Source organism: Anoplopoma fimbria, chromosome 12 (assembly GCF_027596085.1).
Source record: "Anoplopoma fimbria isolate UVic2021 breed Golden Eagle Sablefish chromosome 12, Afim_UVic_2022, whole genome shotgun sequence".
Classification (NCBI taxonomy): Eukaryota; Metazoa; Chordata; class Actinopteri; order Perciformes; family Anoplopomatidae; genus Anoplopoma; species Anoplopoma fimbria.
In genome coordinates, this window is record NC_072460.1 from 7,926,528 (window position 1) to 7,943,373 (window position 16,846).

A 16,846-nucleotide genomic window follows, 5' to 3' on the forward strand; every position below is an offset into this window, starting at 1 on the left:
AATTACCAAACTGCCATCACTGCTCCGCATTGATGCACGGGGCCCTCCCTCGTTCTTCAGTCTGAAGCTCTTGCTGTCTCGCTCTTTTCTTTCACCAGTTTCTTTTAAACTTGTGTGCCCTTTTTGAAACTTGATGGCCACACCTCTTTCATTTCTCCTTTTGCTTGATACGCAACAGTACCCAGTTTTACACTGTCCTCAACAGTTACTTTAGACCAGTCATTTTCTCCATCCAAAAGGCCCCAGTGGTGGGTGTGGAGCTAGACTAGGGGTGCAAAGAACAATCCTAAATAAATAATGGATAAGACGTCCATCCTGGATCTGCATTAAAGAAAGAAAAAACAACTCTTAAGCTCACTTATTACTTTCTTGTATCTTGTTTGATTAATCCATATAGTAACCCAAGTGTAAAACCAACAAACTGTGGTTTCATGGGCAGTTATGTGCCAGGCTCGATGTGGAAGTTACTGCATCCAACCAAGTAGTAGTCCACATACCCCCAGTAAAACCACAACTTATGTTATTAACTCTTTGGGTTTTTGTACGGATTGAACAAAGCAGATATATTGTGCTAATTAGTGAGCTTTAGAGATGTTGTTAGGTGGATTTTGTTGCCTTTGGTGAAATCCAGGCTAGATGTTTCCCTGTTTCTTATCTTTATGCTAAGCTAAGCTAATGCACAGACACAATAGTGGTGACAATCTTCTCATCTAACTATCGGAATGAACGCAAAAAAAGAAGTTTCCCAAAATGACAAGCTATTGTTTTAAATGACTCATTCAATATCAAAATAGTTGGGCGATTAATCTTCTATTGATTGACTTATCGATTAGCAAACTACCTTAAGCTGGACTACAAAACTACTGTAACAGGATTCTTAAATAATTATATGTGGTCTGCTTATAGTCTGTATATAAGGAGTCCTAGAAGTCACTGTGACGGTTTGTGGACTCGATTTTTGAAGCCTCGAGTTTAGGATTTTGGCCGTCGCCATTTTGTTTTTTCGCCACCAAAAGTGACTCAAGAGGGTGGAGCTTAGTACAACCATATGTTGAATAAGACAAATTTAGGTGAACAAAATGTTACATTGAATCTTCATGAACTGAAAATGCAGTGTGAAAGGGTTAAAGCTATAAAAGGAAAACGCGGACAACCCCCAGACCGGACAACACCGTGCATCGCCCTGTCAATCAAAAGGTAGCCCCGCCCTAAAGCACACACCCTGCTTTATTGTCTATATGAGTTTATGGACCTTAAGCTCATGTTGACAATGTTTACTGAGGTAATAAATCAAGAGAGAAGTAGAGTCATTTTCTCATAGACTTCTATACAACCAGAGGAGTCGCCCCCTGATGGACAGTAGAGAGAATGCAGCTTTAAGGGACCTTCAGCATTGGCTTCACTTGTTAGAACAGGAGGCTGCTTTAATCACAGTTACCTCTCGTGTGTCATTAGCATCATTGAGATGAGGGTTGTTATAAATGGATCCACAGTTGTTATCGTGTGGGATCTTTCAGCAGGCCGTGAAGAATAACCTCAACAGTTACCAACCTTAGCTCTCACCTACAGCAGAGACTCTCCTCACTCTCCCAGCACAGCCTGCAGCTGTGTTCACTGTAATGAGGTTTCAATACCCAATAGGTAATCTCTCTCTCTCCCTCTGCAGTTTTGACAAAAGCCCACATGATCTGGCACCAGCAGCAGACACATGATTACTGACAAGTCCAGGGCAGAACGCACATGTAGTCGTGTAGGAACGCTGTTTAAGACTGGCAGACTGCCATCTACTGTAGTGGAGATGGGAGAGACACTAGCACTGGTCAAACAGACTGAGGTTCTCCATAAACTATAAACTTTCCATGTGATTTGCATGTGTCTGTTTAATTCATTTGTTGGGATTATTTGAAGGTATTTCATTTCTCTTATCTTTAAATGAGGTGTTCAGTGAGAACGCACCTCTTGTTCATGTCAACTTATGTTCATACTCCACTGTGCTCATCACACGCATGTTTGGACCAATCATTTTACTTGGCATTATTCTGTTTATGCATATGATGGAGGTTTAGCACACACTAGTTTATGTCAGCTTCTTGGTGGTCAACAGCAGCCCAGTCCAGTTGTGTTAAACCCCTTCACTAAACACTTCTTTATCTGTACCTGACTGAGCTTGTGTTGGGTTTGTAGAAACGGTAAGAACGGCAGCGATTGTGCCCACCTCTTCCCGTCATACATCCACACAGGCGAGATGTGAAATAAACAGCGGTGGTGTAACTTTGTACCTGGCTGTTCTTTGCCTGGGAGCAAAGGCATGCAGGTTGAGACAGACCTCTGTGTGGCAACAACCAGGCTGTCTCCTCCTGTTATATTACTGATAGAACCAGATTGAAAAATGGAATTCCCAAGCATAAAACGCATCCTTAAGATATCCATTTCAGTACAGCACTGAGAGGTTTAGCACAACAGGCTACTAAACTCTTGTGCTATGGCATGGCTAGTTTTTTAGCAAATGTCACAGTAGAATTCCAATCGGGAGGCAAACTTCTGCAAAGTGAAGCCACTGCTGAAGTGTCTTAAAACTTGACTTGACTTGATGTGACCGTATGGTCTCTATGTCTAGTTTCAGGTTTTTTCAATACAGTCGTTTTACAGTCAAATAGCCAAAAAGTTGAGTATGCTTTAGGGCGGGGCTACCTTGTGATTGATAGGTCTTTTCCAGAGCTGTGTACGCCGTCTTTAAGTCCCTCCTCCACATTCTAAATGTTGTAACTTCCGGTTCTCTGGTTACAAAAAGCCAAGATGGCAACAGCCAAATTGCCAAACTCAAGGCTTCATAACATCAGTCCACAAACCAGAGGGCGGGGTCACAAAGACAATGTCCACTACTTATATACAGTCTATGATTGAATGCAGTAAAAAGCGTGAACACACCATCTTTTCTGTCGTGCTCATTTGTGATGATACCATTTGCTCACGGACAGGGTTTGTATGTGTAGAAGGAAGCAACCACTCCTGAAAGCGCCCTTAAGAGTCTGACTCCCAACTCTGTCCGCACCTCACTGGTTGGCTTGAGCAGCACTATCGATATGATGGTGAATTAATGACATAACTCTGACTCAATCACAATGACACAGCAACCTTGTAAACCTTACTGTTTGAGCTCTCTCTCATTGTTCTTATCGGTTTAAGCTAAAGTTACCAGGTGATGTGGTGGTTCAATTTTACACTGTTGTCTGTAGCTTCTGTCTTTATCTTTAGAATTGTGGACATATCCTTCAAACACATATTGAAGAAAAATCAATTAGATGGTATTTAATCAGGGAGTGCAGTTAGTGTCAGTGTGGGCTCCATTGTAACGTAGCTCTGACGGCTTGAAGCAGCATCAGCGAGGGGCGGGGCTTATCCAAGGGTGCATTACAGCAAGAAAGCTAAAGCAACCCCCAAGACTCCTACAAGTGCAGTGTCAGTCATCATCAGAAAATGGCTGAAACTGTATAGCCATTTTGTGGGAATCTAAACAGCCTGTATACTGAGAGCCTGCTTGTGTTAGGGATGTCGTACAACATCAAATGTAATCTTCCGTTGCAGAAACTAGATAAAAGGGAGAGAGTGGCGATGGGGCTGAAAGGCGGAGAGGAATGTTGGCCCCAAGAGTGAGATAACGGAGAGTTTAGCCACTATGTTGGGTCAAAATGGATCACTTCCTGCCAGCTCATTATCATTAGCATAACTTCCTGTCTGCACAGGCGAAAGGGGACTGGTCAAGTGGATACTGAGGATTAGCAGAGTGCGCATTCCCATTCAGTACAGTGGTATTCAGGCTATTGCATTACATCAGAGTTGGAGAAATGCCCCAACACCCCATGCCTCATGTTCAGACTGAACAAGCAACATATTCTTTAACTCACTCACAAATATTGGGACTGTTAGGTTAAATATTTCGATAAATTGGCCCCATGTGTATAAACTTTAATGACTGTAATGAAATCCTGTAATGTAAAATCCGTCTTTTTTTTTTTATCAAATCAAACCAAGAAAACTGCACTGGATGATGGCAGTGGTTTTTGCTGTCCTGTCGATTATGTTACAAGGTTCTGCACACACACAGCCTGGGTGTTCGTCAGAAACGCGTCTGGTTGGGATCTACTTTTCCAGGCTGAATAATTTTTGCCAGGCCGAGAACTATCAATAACTCCAAAACCCAAACTGCCCTCTTCTGGTTCATCGCAGTTCTCTCCGAGGTTTCCAGGAAACAAACAGTTTTTTGAACGCCACCTGGTATTTGTTAACCCCCCCTTGGTTTGTTCGTCATTTTTTATGTGATGCCCGTGTCCTCCTCTCACCTCCTCGGCCTCTGTCTTAGCCTGTCCCTATACATGCCGTTCCCACTTCTCCTCATGTTTTTCATTTTTCTTTCTTTGTCGATCCCTTCAACATTTTTCTCATTTTTCTACCATCCTCAGCGGGTGCTATTGTCAGCGCAGGCTTTTAAAAATGTCCCACACAGCACTTTTCCATACTTTTTTTTTCCTCCTCCTCCCCCCCCCCACCCCTGTGCTGCTCTCCCTCCGTCTGTAACCAGAGCCCGAGGAATGGGAGGGCTGCCAGGATCCAGTTTGCTTCTGCCCTTTTAAGGCTAAAAAACCAGGAGGAACTTTTTTCCAGCGGAGGGAGTGGAGAGAAGGGAGGGAGGGACGGAGGAAGACTGGAAGGAGTAGAAAGGAAGAGGAGGAAGTGTAGTACCTCCAGTGTGGCTTGTTGCATGGAGTTAGAGGAGGGAGGAGGGAAAGAATAGCCAGCTCCAGATCAATGATTTTCAGCTTAGGGATGTTTGAGGCTACAAGCTGAATTCATGTCACAGATGTAAAGCGAACTACATGAAAGAAGTTTCATGTAGTTCATCCCCGTTTTGTGTGTGTGTGTGTGCGTGTGCGCCTGATAAGGGCAGTGTGGAATGTTTGACATTTCCTCAGAGACTGTCGGACCAGGGTTTGGTCACTCCAACCACTCCCTCTTCTCCAGGCTCAACTCGGTTTGTGTGTGTGTGTGTGTATATGTGTGTGTGTATGCGTGTGTGTTTGTGTGATGTGTGCGTGCAAGTTTGTGTGTGTGTGTGTGTGTGCATGCAGCTAGCTAGACACATGTTTTAGCAAGAAAAGTAGCCCAAAATCAAATAGTTGACCAACGCATGAAAAACAATGTTTTTGTCTCCACTTATATTTACTATTTTCACTCATCACAATATCTTTCTCAGGAGACAGTTACACGATTATATTATAAAGCGCGATAACAACAATTGAGTTTTAAAAAGCAGTAATGATGCACCATCCATTAGTATTTATTTTCATTGGAGCATAACATGAACAAAAACTTTCTATAATGATTGCCTTTTTTGATAGATTATTCTTTTCTTTTTTAAATAAATGTGACCAAGATGTACAGAGTGTGAGAACAAATACTTACAAACTAATGTTTCTAAATGGCTGCAAACATATTTTTGAATTTCTGTACCGCAAGTTCGTGATTCCCATTGGCTGACTTATACACAAATGCTTTTATATTAGTCTAGATCTAGAATACATACAGTAAAGTCCCAGACACACAAGCATGGTCATGTATTTTGGGATTATATATATATAAATATGAGGACACCACGAGCGATGGACAGGGAAGGGCCAGACCTCGGGTCCATGTAGACCTGCTCTGCTGATTGGTTATCTCAGGACTAATGTGAGCCAGATGTTGCAGTGCAGTCTGAGTACCGTGCAGAACCTTTCCTCCTGCTGGAGCTCCTCTCTGAGCTTTCTCCTCCCTCCCTCTCCCTCCCTGAGATTCTGGGATCAGGTCAGGCTCCGGGTCAGGGGTTGCAATGATGTCATGGCGATGCCACTGGAATGGGGGTGGGCAGCAGCGAGCCAAATAGATGAGTCATGGGAGTTTTTGGGGAAAGATGGAGCATCAACCACAGACACGCACGGTAGCCTGGGTTGACTCTGCCCCTTTATATCTTGGGGGGGGGGGGGGTTTATGAGTCAGCAGAGGGGGAGTCTGATCTGCGGCAGTCTGTGTCCGTATATGGGCTCCACCAGGCTCGGAGTGCTGTGGTCTGCCGGGAATGCTGGCAGATTCCTTACATGTTTAGTGGCTTTATGTGCGAGAGAGGCTCCAATCAAAGAGCAGCACACACACACACACACACACACACACACACACACACACACACACACACACACACACACACACACACACACACACACACACACACACACTGAGAAGTGATGTCCTCACAGCACTCGTCTACCATGTCCTGCACTGTGACAGCTCTGTGACATCCGGAAAGCCGCAATGTTCTGGGCCCTGAAAATAGAAAGACAAATTCTTATTTAATTAGCTGATGACAATCATCACTTCAAATACTCATCAGCTGACACACCGTGCTCTTGTTCTGGGTTTGTTGTGGTCCCGCTGTAGTGGATTTGTGCTGTGGTGGCTGACTGCCGCTATGTGACACACCTCTGCTTCAGCTGACTTGCATTCCTGCTGCGGGTTCCAACCTGCGGTTCAGGTGCACACCCCCTACCGTCCTTTAAACGCCCCTTAGGCAAATTTTTTGATATTGGGCTAAATAAAAACAATTGACTTGACTCCAGCTTGTCTTCAGGCAACCCTTCTATCTCTTGTTCCCTTCCCTCTGTCTGTCCTTCCCTGTCTCCTGCGTCTTGGCCTGCCTCTTCTTCTCTCCTATCATTCCTGAGCGGACCGTTGCTAGAATGATCCAGCTCTGCTCAAAGTTCCCATGGTGACGGGTGTGTGTTTTTCCACTGGGAGCAGCTGACATGTCGTGTATCGCAGGGTTTGGCGACCAGCGAGCCCATCTCTCTGTTGGAACACGACTTCAGACGAGTGTGCTGCTCCCATTCATCCCGACCCTGTCCTCAGACTCTTGCTGCTGCTCTGGGACAAACAGCTTTTAGACCCTCCTACTGCAGGCCTTTAAGTATTCAGCCCCCCAACTGCAGCCCCATCAGCTCCCAGAGAAAAAAACAACCCTCAGGAGTGGAGCTTTTATTGTTGTTGGAGTTGGACAATTATTCAAGTCTAGACAGCAATAACTTAAAGAAATAAAAATTGACATCCAAAGCTGTTTGTTATGTCGTTTTTAGCCTCAGTTTTCACGCTCCCTGCAGCCCTCATCAGAGTGGTAAATCTGAAATCGCGTGACCGGACACAGCTGTCAGAAGTGGGATTCACACATTAACAGGCCGAGAACATTCACTTTTCAGATTCCCCTTCAGAAAGCCCTCCTCAGCCTCATGTCCTTACAAGAAACGGAACGTTCCCTCCTTAACTGTGTTCTTATCACCATCAGCATTAACGCTTTGCTCCACCCTTTCCTCAAGGATGGAGCTAAGCAATCAAGGCTCCTCATCAACTGCTTATTGTGCAATGTGTGTGTGTGGTTCGTTCCAACCCTCGTGCCTGGGCTAGCTTGTGGTTGCATCACTCTCTCCTGTGTGTATGTGCTCTGTCTGAACACAGGCAAATGCCTCAACTGTTGGAGCAACCAAACGTGTTGCTAGATGTGCTGGTGGGGTCATCCTGTTCCTGGGGGGACGGGGACGTAGCCATATATTAGATGGCAGATAACAGAGACACTCAGATGATTACTTGTGAAACGCCCAGGTTAGGGTGGAGGAGCAAAGATCAGCATTTTGGCCTGCATCTTTTTTTATTTTTTATCTAGAAATTCAAATCCCCTCCAGCCTTCGGTGCACCAGCCCCCACTTCTAAATAACATGATCTGTTTGTCTTCTATTAGTGTGTATGATTGTTTGAAGTGGTTAAGGTGAGGTAAAAGAGGTGGTAACATGACTTCTCATCCGCCCCTTCTCTCTCTTTCTCTGGACTCCAGACTCTAAAGCCATCGTGGACGGGAACCTGAAGCTGATCCTGGGTCTGATATGGACCTTGATCCTGCACTACTCCATCTCCATGCCCATGTGGGATGAGGATGAGGAGTCGGATGACGGCAAACAGAAGACCCCCAAGCAGAGGCTGCTGGGCTGGATCCAGAACAAACTGCCCGAGCTCCCCATCACCAACTTCCACAGGGACTGGCAGACCGGCCGCGCCCTGGGGGCCCTGGTGGACAGCTGTGCTCCAGGTGAGTGTGTGCCGAAACTACATTGTGCTCCTGTTTCCTGGGACATTAATCAGTGTGTCATATCAACGTCAAAAGTCTTTATTTATGACAATACATCCAAATATAAATCTCCAACGGAATCTATCCTTTTATTTCTTCTATATATGATACAATTCTTCTCCCATAAGTCAGGACACTGTAGTTATATATGAGAGCACATCTGAGTTTTAATCATTAACCCTACCAACCGTCCAACGAACCTGTTGTTTACCAGCAATAAACTTTCTAAAATTCGGGGATGGTGTAATTCTCATCTGTGCAAGAGAAACGACTGAGGGCTGGAGTGATGAGGAGGGGCCTTCCTCCCACTACAGTCATGTCAGATTAGAGGGGGGGGGTTAGGTGAAGGAAAGTGAGGCATAAAGGAGGTTTCTGTTTACATGCTCAGGATGTTTGACATACCTGTGGATCTCTCACAGCACTGAGCCGGAGATAAAGAGTCAGCATTAATCTCCTGCAGCAGAAGATTTCCAGCAGTGCCCAAAGACAATAAACCATCAGACTCCGAGATTCAGTTATGAACAAGTAGATTACAACACTTTGCCAGGATGTGAGTTTGTGATAATGACGGAACATCATAACATCCAGTGGGTGGATTCAAGGGCAGACATCTTGAATAGCCACAGAGACAGATGTGTGACCTCACACCTAATCATTTCTGCTATTTGTTCACCTTCAAATAAAGACTAGACGTGCTTCGTATTCTCGCTGTGTCTGCCAGGTGGCGTCAAGGCTGCGAATCTGGAGTCGACATGTCGGCTGTAACACGAGAGCTCTCAGCTCCTCTGTGTGGAGACGTTCACGTCCCGTAATCCAGCACAAATATTGCTTCACTGCTTTAAACTGAAGGCACTTTACTTCCTGACACATGGGTCAAGTGTTGCAACTCAGTTCCTGGGGCTCCCGCTCATGCATCCACTTAGCAGAAAGAAATGTGTGTGTGTGTGTGTGAGCGCTCCGGCTCCTTTCTTTTTGCGGGGCGATAATACAGCATGTTATCTTACTGTACTTATCAGTGTTGATTGTGTTGAACAGAACAGCTTTAAATAAATAGAACTGCCTTTCCTGTTGTCATTATAATCTCATGAACATTGTCATGAAATGTTCAACTCACCTCCTCTTTCTCCCGCAGGTCTGTGTCCTGACTGGGATCAGTGGGATCAGACCAAACCAGTGGACAACGCCCGCGAGGCCATGCAGCAAGCTGACGACTGGCTGGGCATCCCACAGGTGAGAGATCTACCATTAAGGACCCGCAACAGTCTGGGAAGCTGTCCCAGCACAGCCTCATAATAAATCTGCTCAGTATGCCCCGGAGAGGTTCAGCTGGGTGTGGGTCCATCCCTTCATGGGACCTCTCGTCTCCCGACACTTTCTGACATCTCTTCCCTGTCTGCTGCCCCAAGCCCAGCCGCTCCCTTTGAAACGTAAATGTTTAAAAATGAGTCACAAATTTGTGTTTTTTGAAAAAAGGCTCGGCTGGTTGCTCTAGGTTTTAGTAGAGATGTCTAGAGAAGATCCTCAGGTTCCAGGCGTATTTAAACAGATCCCAATGGGCTAAAAGAAAGCCAGTGAAGATCCCATCCTTTCCTTTATCTCTGTTCCTGTGTTCGTCTCCTTGGCCTGCTGATGTTGCAGCGCTGCCCACGGCCGGCCTCTACGGATCCACCGCAAACGAGAGTGTGTGAAAGTGAAAAATGATACGTTAACATGCATGGATTGGCTAAGCTACCATGCTAATCTTCATAAAAAAAGAACAGAGTAATAAACATTCAGGTAGATGGCAGGTTATATCAGCTGTCACTAATTAATGTTAATTCTGAGTAAACTCAGTAACTAGCAAAAAAAACTGTCTGTTCTCTGAATGCAGATGTCTGTATGCTGCCAAAGATTGTTTGTGTGGGAAGAACCTCCACTCTGTTCAACTGTTCAACAGCGAGTGTGATGCATCCTCTCGGAGTCCATTCTCCAAGTTAACCTTTCATCTTTAGCAAATCAATGATTAAAGCTTATAAACTCAATATATTTGAACAGCTGTTTTTTCATAATGTCAGATACATATTTAAACAACATTTAGGTCAATATGAGACTCGGGTTAAAGGACTCTGCTCGGGATCGGGGCCATAAAAGCCCTGACCGGGACATCCTTAGCTTTTTGCAAATATTACTGAAACTGGAGGAAATAGTGTATTTTTAGTTGCAGATTAATACACATTTGGTGCTTTAGTGAGTATTTGATTGCTATACCACCCTCTGTTAAATAAAGACTCATGACTAAAGATCTTAAGATAAAGAAAAAAAAAATCCCCAGGAAATAATCTCATTCTTTAATAATAGAGGACTACTGAGAAGTTGATTGACGTTGAAGAATGTTTGACAGGTTTGAAATAACTAGTCTGGTCAGGTCAAACATTTGATCCCCTTAAGTGTTTGTCCAGAGTGAAAGGTTCTACATTACACAGGGAGATCTGAAGTGTTCTTTTGCCGGGCTGGCTCTTAGGCTGGGTTAGACAGCCTGACAGTCTGACAGTGTTTGGTTGGCACAGCGCTGGCAGCTGGCACTGCATTGCGTGCTGACAGTTGGCTCTGTGGTCGCTGTTGTTTCCACTTTCGGCTGGTTTTTTTCTCAGAAGCTGTCTGTGTCCCTTCCCCTTGCTGTCTCTGTGGGTTCCAAGCGTGTCTGTCTGAGCGATGCGCCCGCTGGTTCTCGTGTGAAAGCGTCTCAGGTACTTTCTGAGTCCAGGAAGAGGCTGGCATGTGGTTTCTAAAACACGAAATCGCAGCACGCGCAGTTGATTGTTGTGGGTGATACAGTCTCCATGGCAACGAATCAAATACTGCATCGGGCTGCACAGCTTCTCTTCCATCAGGAAACATGCTAACAAGAACATGTGTCCTCTTGTCCCGTCCTGTTAGGTGATAACCCCTGAGGAGATCGTGGACCCCAATGTGGACGAGCACTCAGTGATGACCTACCTGTCCCAGTTCCCCAAGGCTAAGCTGAAGCCTGGTGCACCTCTGAGACCCAAACTCAACCCCAAGAAGGCCCGTGCCTATGGGCCAGGTACACACACACACACACACACACACACACACGCACACATTGCACATCTGCAGCTAGACAAAAATGAAACAAAAGCAGTTTAATTGAGCTGAGCAGCTGGATCAGTTTAGAGAATGGAGGATCAACATGTTTATAGAGCCAAGGACCCAAAAAACTGTGAGCTAGTCCAAGAGTTTGGACTCGAGCAGTAAGAAGGAACTTCAGATTGTTCTGGATACCGCCTTAAATGTGACATGTATGTAAGACAGAACGCTATAGGTATGCATCTACAGCCACGTGTGGGTCAGTCCAGGATCATACGTTCTAATGTTCCGTCCCAACGCTCCTCTCTGAAGGTGTGGAACCTGTCGGTAACGTGGTGATGAAGAAGGCTTTGTTCACCGTCGAGACCATCAGCGCAGGAATGGGAGAGGTGCTGGTTTACGTGGAGGACCCCGCAGGACACAGAGAGGAGGTGAGACTCTGGGGTTTAGTACGGCGATATTGGGGCCATTGTAGGTAAAAAAAACAAAAAACGAATGAATTACGGAGCTGGACGAGAGGGGTAATGTTCTTATACGCCATCATAGTTTGGTCCTTCTTGGATACCTAAACTTTGTTGGTCATCATGGCATACTATGTTGTTCATGCTTTGAACTCTTTCCTCCAGGCTAAAGTGACAGCCAACAATGATAAGAACCGCACCTACTCTGTCTACTACATCCCTAAAGTCACAGGCATGCACAAGGTGAGCTTCTTTTACATCACTTCTTTCTTACGTGACTATCGTATTACTCTCGGAGGGGCCTTATGGATGGTTAAAGTGTGGGCCATGGATGCTTGAAGTCAGGGATGGAATGTACATTTACAGTTTCTGGTACTTGTAGAAAGTAGCATAAAATGGAAAAACTTAAGCATATCTACTCCACCAAAATTCACATTCAAATACTGTAGTTTTTACTCCACTACATTTATCTTACTGCTGGAGTTACTTGTTATTTTGCATGTTTTGCATTTTTTTTTTTTGTCATGTAGTATAAGAAACCTATTGGATGCTTTGTTCTGTGACAAAAATTATTTAGCCATTAGAGGTCCTACAAATCAGGGCCAGTGTTTAAGAAATATTTCAACATGTTAAATTGCAAATCAAAGGTTTTAAGAATCTACTAAATCTTCGTATTCATAATTGTTTCATAGACCTGCCTTATTCTGTCAACACTCATTTGTAAAACATTCGGATGGAAATATTCTCTCTGCACTGCAATTCTTTAGGGTTTTAGGACTCAATAACAGACAGAAATATATGATCAATTTCGTTAGGGATGCAGCGATCTGACTTTGATCAAATATTTTTAAATGATTAGGAATTACAATTCAAGTGTAAACCTTTTGAAATTGGTCAAAGCTTAAACAAGAATTCCAATATATAATGTATAAGGTTTATAATTATTGAATTAAATTGAGTAGATCAGCCCCACTGTCACAGATACCCCATCCAGCTATACGAGTCAGTATCGGCCCGATATCTGTATCAGTGCATCCATAGTTTTTGATGTCTGATCCACTTGACCAGCCACATTAAAAATACTGCTAACTAATGACTCGTTGGTTATAATTCTGTGATAAACAGTTTTTGACACGTGGCCTTCCAGACACTCAGCTCGTCTTCGTTCTGCTCCGTAGGTGACGGTGCTGTTTGCAGGGCAGCACATCTCTAAGAGCCCCTTTGAGGTGGATATCGGCAAGTCTCAGGGAGACTCCAGCAAGGCCACGGCCCAGGGACCGGGCCTCGAGCCCTCCGGAAACATCGCCAACAAGGCCACTTACTTTGACGTCTACACAGCAGGTAATGGCCTGGACCGTGGGAGTGAGGTCCGGCTGCTCTGTTAGCGTCGGGTTAGAAAGTCTGCTGGACTTGTTTTACGTTGCGCTGTAATTCTACTCCCACTCTTGTGTCCCCTCCTCCCGCTCCTGTCCTTCTTAGGCGCTGGTATCGGTGAGGTGGAGGTGATGATCATCGACCCTGCCGGAAAGAACACCACTGTGACCTGCACCATAGAGGACAAGGGCAACAGTAGCTACCGCTGCACCTACAAACCCATCCAGGAGGGCCAGCACACCATCTACGTCACCTTCTCCGGTGGTCAGATCAGCAAGAGTCCCTTCATGGTCACCGTGGGAGAGGGTAGGAGTTCTACATGTATTCCTGTTACAGTGTCATTAGGACAATGAATCACCAACATTACATTAAAGAACGATGGCAGGCTCTAATAACTATGCACAGTCAGTCTTAAAGGCAAACATTGTTTTAAATGTTCCTTCTTCAGTTATGTCTAATGCTGTCCTGTCTTCTCCTGCCACCGTACCGGACGTCGTGTCCTCTCTCCTGTCTTCCTTCTCTTCGACAGAGGCCCGGTGGTATCTCTCCACTCTCTGGAACGGCCTCTTCCTTCTGCTGTCCTTTCCTGTTTCCGGGGATCTCTCTTTGGTACCCACTGTGTGCTTGTTTATGCATGCATGACTGGGTGACGCTGTGTGTGCGTGTCGATATGTGCCTGATGTACATGTGTGGCGTGTGTCCTCTGTCTGTAAAGCTCTAAACCCACCCCGATGGAGAACCCCACCAACACATTCTCTGGTGTTGATGGAAGAATCCCACCCCCTAACGGATGCTTCCTTTCTTCCAGCTCACTAGTAGTTTTAGGTTTACACACAGATACAGTTGCCCAGCATTGTTAAAAATACAGCTTTAAGCACAAAGATTCTGGATTTCTTGGAATTCAAATAACAGATTTGTGATCAGGTTGTAACAAGCTTTGCCTCTCTGACCAAGTTGCATTAAGAGTGTCCATCCCAGACGAGTTGTATTAAAAGCACAGAAGGCATAATGAACGCAATATAAGAAAAACACTGGAATATCAGTGATATCAAAACAACAAGGTCATAACATTTGTCACTAATGGCTTTCCAAATCATTTAAAAACGCTTCACAGCTCATATGCAATTAATAATTTACATTTTGGGTAGCCAGGTTATAAAAATGTCTTCTTTCTACTTAGTAAAGCAGTTCTAAATGTTGCTCACAATGGGATAATGGTAAATGCTAAAATGTAGATAGGCTTTGGCACAAGTAAAAAAAGACATTTGTTTTATAATCATAAACTTTACATAAAAAGTGCGTAATAAAGACGTAAAAAAAATGCAAAATACTCGCTTGCGGATATTATATGTGTAGGGCTTTTATTGTAAAAGGGATGAATAGAAGAAGACCAGATATATGCATGTGCAAAAAAAATATGTTTACGTGCGAGTTAATTGCATGAACAAGACGCAAATGATAACGAATTATCATTTGTTCTTGTGGTTCTGCCAATTACAATATAATGACATATAACTGCATTCCTCCTCTTGGAGTGCCAAGTAGTCCATTTCCTGGAACATATCTGGATCCCCTGTGAGTGGCCTCTCTTCCTGTGGGGTTTCCTTCGCTTCCTGCAGGGCATCAAGCTGTGACTCAGCAGCTCCTGCTTTATGCACTTTTAATCAGGAGATATGGAGGATACTCCACTTCCTATGTGTGATGAGAAAGGCTCATTCCCTTTCCTGTGGTCTGTGAATGCACTATGTGGGATAAGATAGATGGGTGGGGATGGGGCGGGGGGGGGATTGAGGAAGGTGGGGAAACGCACTGAAAGATTTTCCAGCAGCCCTTGGTTCTTCTTAAACTAGGGATTGGAAATTGTTTCAGTTTCATCACTCAGCCCCCCCTCACCTCTTTCCTCCTCTCCTCACTGAAACCACTGCACTCACACACAGTCACATTGTTGGAGTCATACCAGCTGTCTGACTGTCTGTTTCTCTCTCTCACGCTTCCACTGTGCGTTTCTCTCCACAGCGTGCAACCCCAGCCTCTGCAGAGCTAAGGGTCGTGGTCTGCAGCCGAAGGGCCTGAGGGTGAAGGAGACGGCAGACTTCCAGGTCTACACCAAAGGAGCCGGCACCGGAGAGCTCAAAGTCACCATCAAGGGGCCCAGTGAGTCCTACTGCAAACACCACGTCTTGTGTTTTACTCCGTTTATGGAAACGCATCACTTTAGTAGAGCACATATTACTGAAAACTCTTTCCAAGCACTGTGAATACAGTCCTCAGATAAGCATGTGTTTTCAGTGAAAAAAAAATGCTATGTTCCCAGTACCAATCTGTGGACAAAGTCTGACACTAGCTGGTGAACATAGTGGAGTATCTGTTCAGGAGTTGGTGGAGACCAAAGGGGAGCTGTATAGGAGGGAATATGGAAATTACATCCATCAGGTAGCCAGAAACAAGATTCTAAAAATAAATACAAAATATGCCCAAGTCCTGCCTGATATTTAGATGAGCCACTGTTTGCTAAGTTAGCCTTAACCTGTGCCAACTGTTGTCAATGGAAAGTAGCTGTAACTTGCTAAAAAAGTGTCTAGAGGTTACTTAGAGCTATTGTGCTAATGTGTCCATAAAAGTTTTAAAAAACTGAAACAAAATGTAGTCGAACTAGCTCAAAAGACTCTTGCTAGCTTTATCATCAGCCGTTATTGTTATCAATGGACAACTTTCTTCAGGGGAGAGTAGCTATTGTCTGCCCAAAATGGACACAAGACGTGTCCCTCAGCTCTTTTTGGATGAGAAAAATAACAAACTAAAAGGGGTTTTAGAATAATTCAAATCTAGCTTGAAAACTAGATCCATTTTCGATTGGATCACACCAGCCGTGATGCCACATCCTTGGCTCAGTTCAGAAAAAATTGGTTTTGGGAAAAAAAGGGATACTGATGCTTGTCTCTCTGTTTGCAGAGGGACTCGAAGAGCCGTGTAAAAGGAAAGATCTTGGAGATGGTGCGTACGGTTTTGAGTATTACCCCACCACACCTGGAACATATACCATCACCATCACCTGGGGAGGACAGCACATCCCCCGCAGGTACACACACACACACACATGGAAACGAGTACGACAGTTGAACTACATCGACTCGTCGCCGCGACTGATCGCTCTGTGCTCTGTTTAGTCCCATTGAGGTCAAGATTGGCGCTGAGGCCGGCCAGCAGAAGGTGAGGGCCTGGGGTCCGGGGCTGGATTCCGGCATTGTTGGCAAATCTGCTGACTTTGTGGTGGAGGCTGTAGGAGACAACGTCGGTACACTGGGTGAGTGAGCTGGAGAGACGGCAGAGATAACACACTGTTTAATCATCCTGAAAGCATGATTCCTAAGTTTTAGCTTCAGTAACTCACTGACAGCTCTTGTAAGCTCGCTGTGTTTGTTGTTTCCCTGCTCAGGTTTCTCCGTGGAAGGTCCGTCTCAGGCCAAGATCGAATGTGACGACAAAGGCGATGGATCCTGTGACGTGCGCTACTGGCCCACAGAGCCTGGGGAGTACGCAGTGCACGTGCTCTGCAACAACGAAGACATCCAGCACTCTCCCTTCATGGCTGAGATTGTCAACCCACCAGCCAAAGACTTCTACCCTGACAAGGTACAGACTCACCCAGGGTTGTGTATGGAGGACTAAAGCTGACATTATAATAAATGGCTCAATGAATAAATCAAATAAATAATAAAGAAAG

The 16,846-nt window shown here is 44.9% G+C and overlaps 1 protein-coding gene across 1 annotated transcript in view; it reads left to right on the forward strand.

Moving 5' to 3' along the window:
• The window catches only part of flna (filamin A, alpha (actin binding protein 280)), a 47,782-nt gene that overhangs the window by 10,656 nt on the left and 20,280 nt on the right, over positions 1–16,846 (forward strand). Inside the window, exons 3-13 of the mRNA XM_054609881.1 lie at positions 7,910–8,161; positions 9,333–9,430; positions 11,117–11,264; positions 11,600–11,718; positions 11,914–11,991; positions 12,927–13,089; positions 13,228–13,428; positions 15,139–15,276; positions 16,075–16,201; positions 16,290–16,426; positions 16,559–16,755. Coding sequence (XP_054465856.1) covers positions 7,910–8,161; positions 9,333–9,430; positions 11,117–11,264; positions 11,600–11,718; positions 11,914–11,991; positions 12,927–13,089; positions 13,228–13,428; positions 15,139–15,276; positions 16,075–16,201; positions 16,290–16,426; positions 16,559–16,755 — 1,658 coding nt within the window. The remainder of the gene's footprint in view (positions 1–7,909; positions 8,162–9,332; positions 9,431–11,116; positions 11,265–11,599; positions 11,719–11,913; positions 11,992–12,926; positions 13,090–13,227; positions 13,429–15,138; positions 15,277–16,074; positions 16,202–16,289; positions 16,427–16,558; positions 16,756–16,846) is intronic.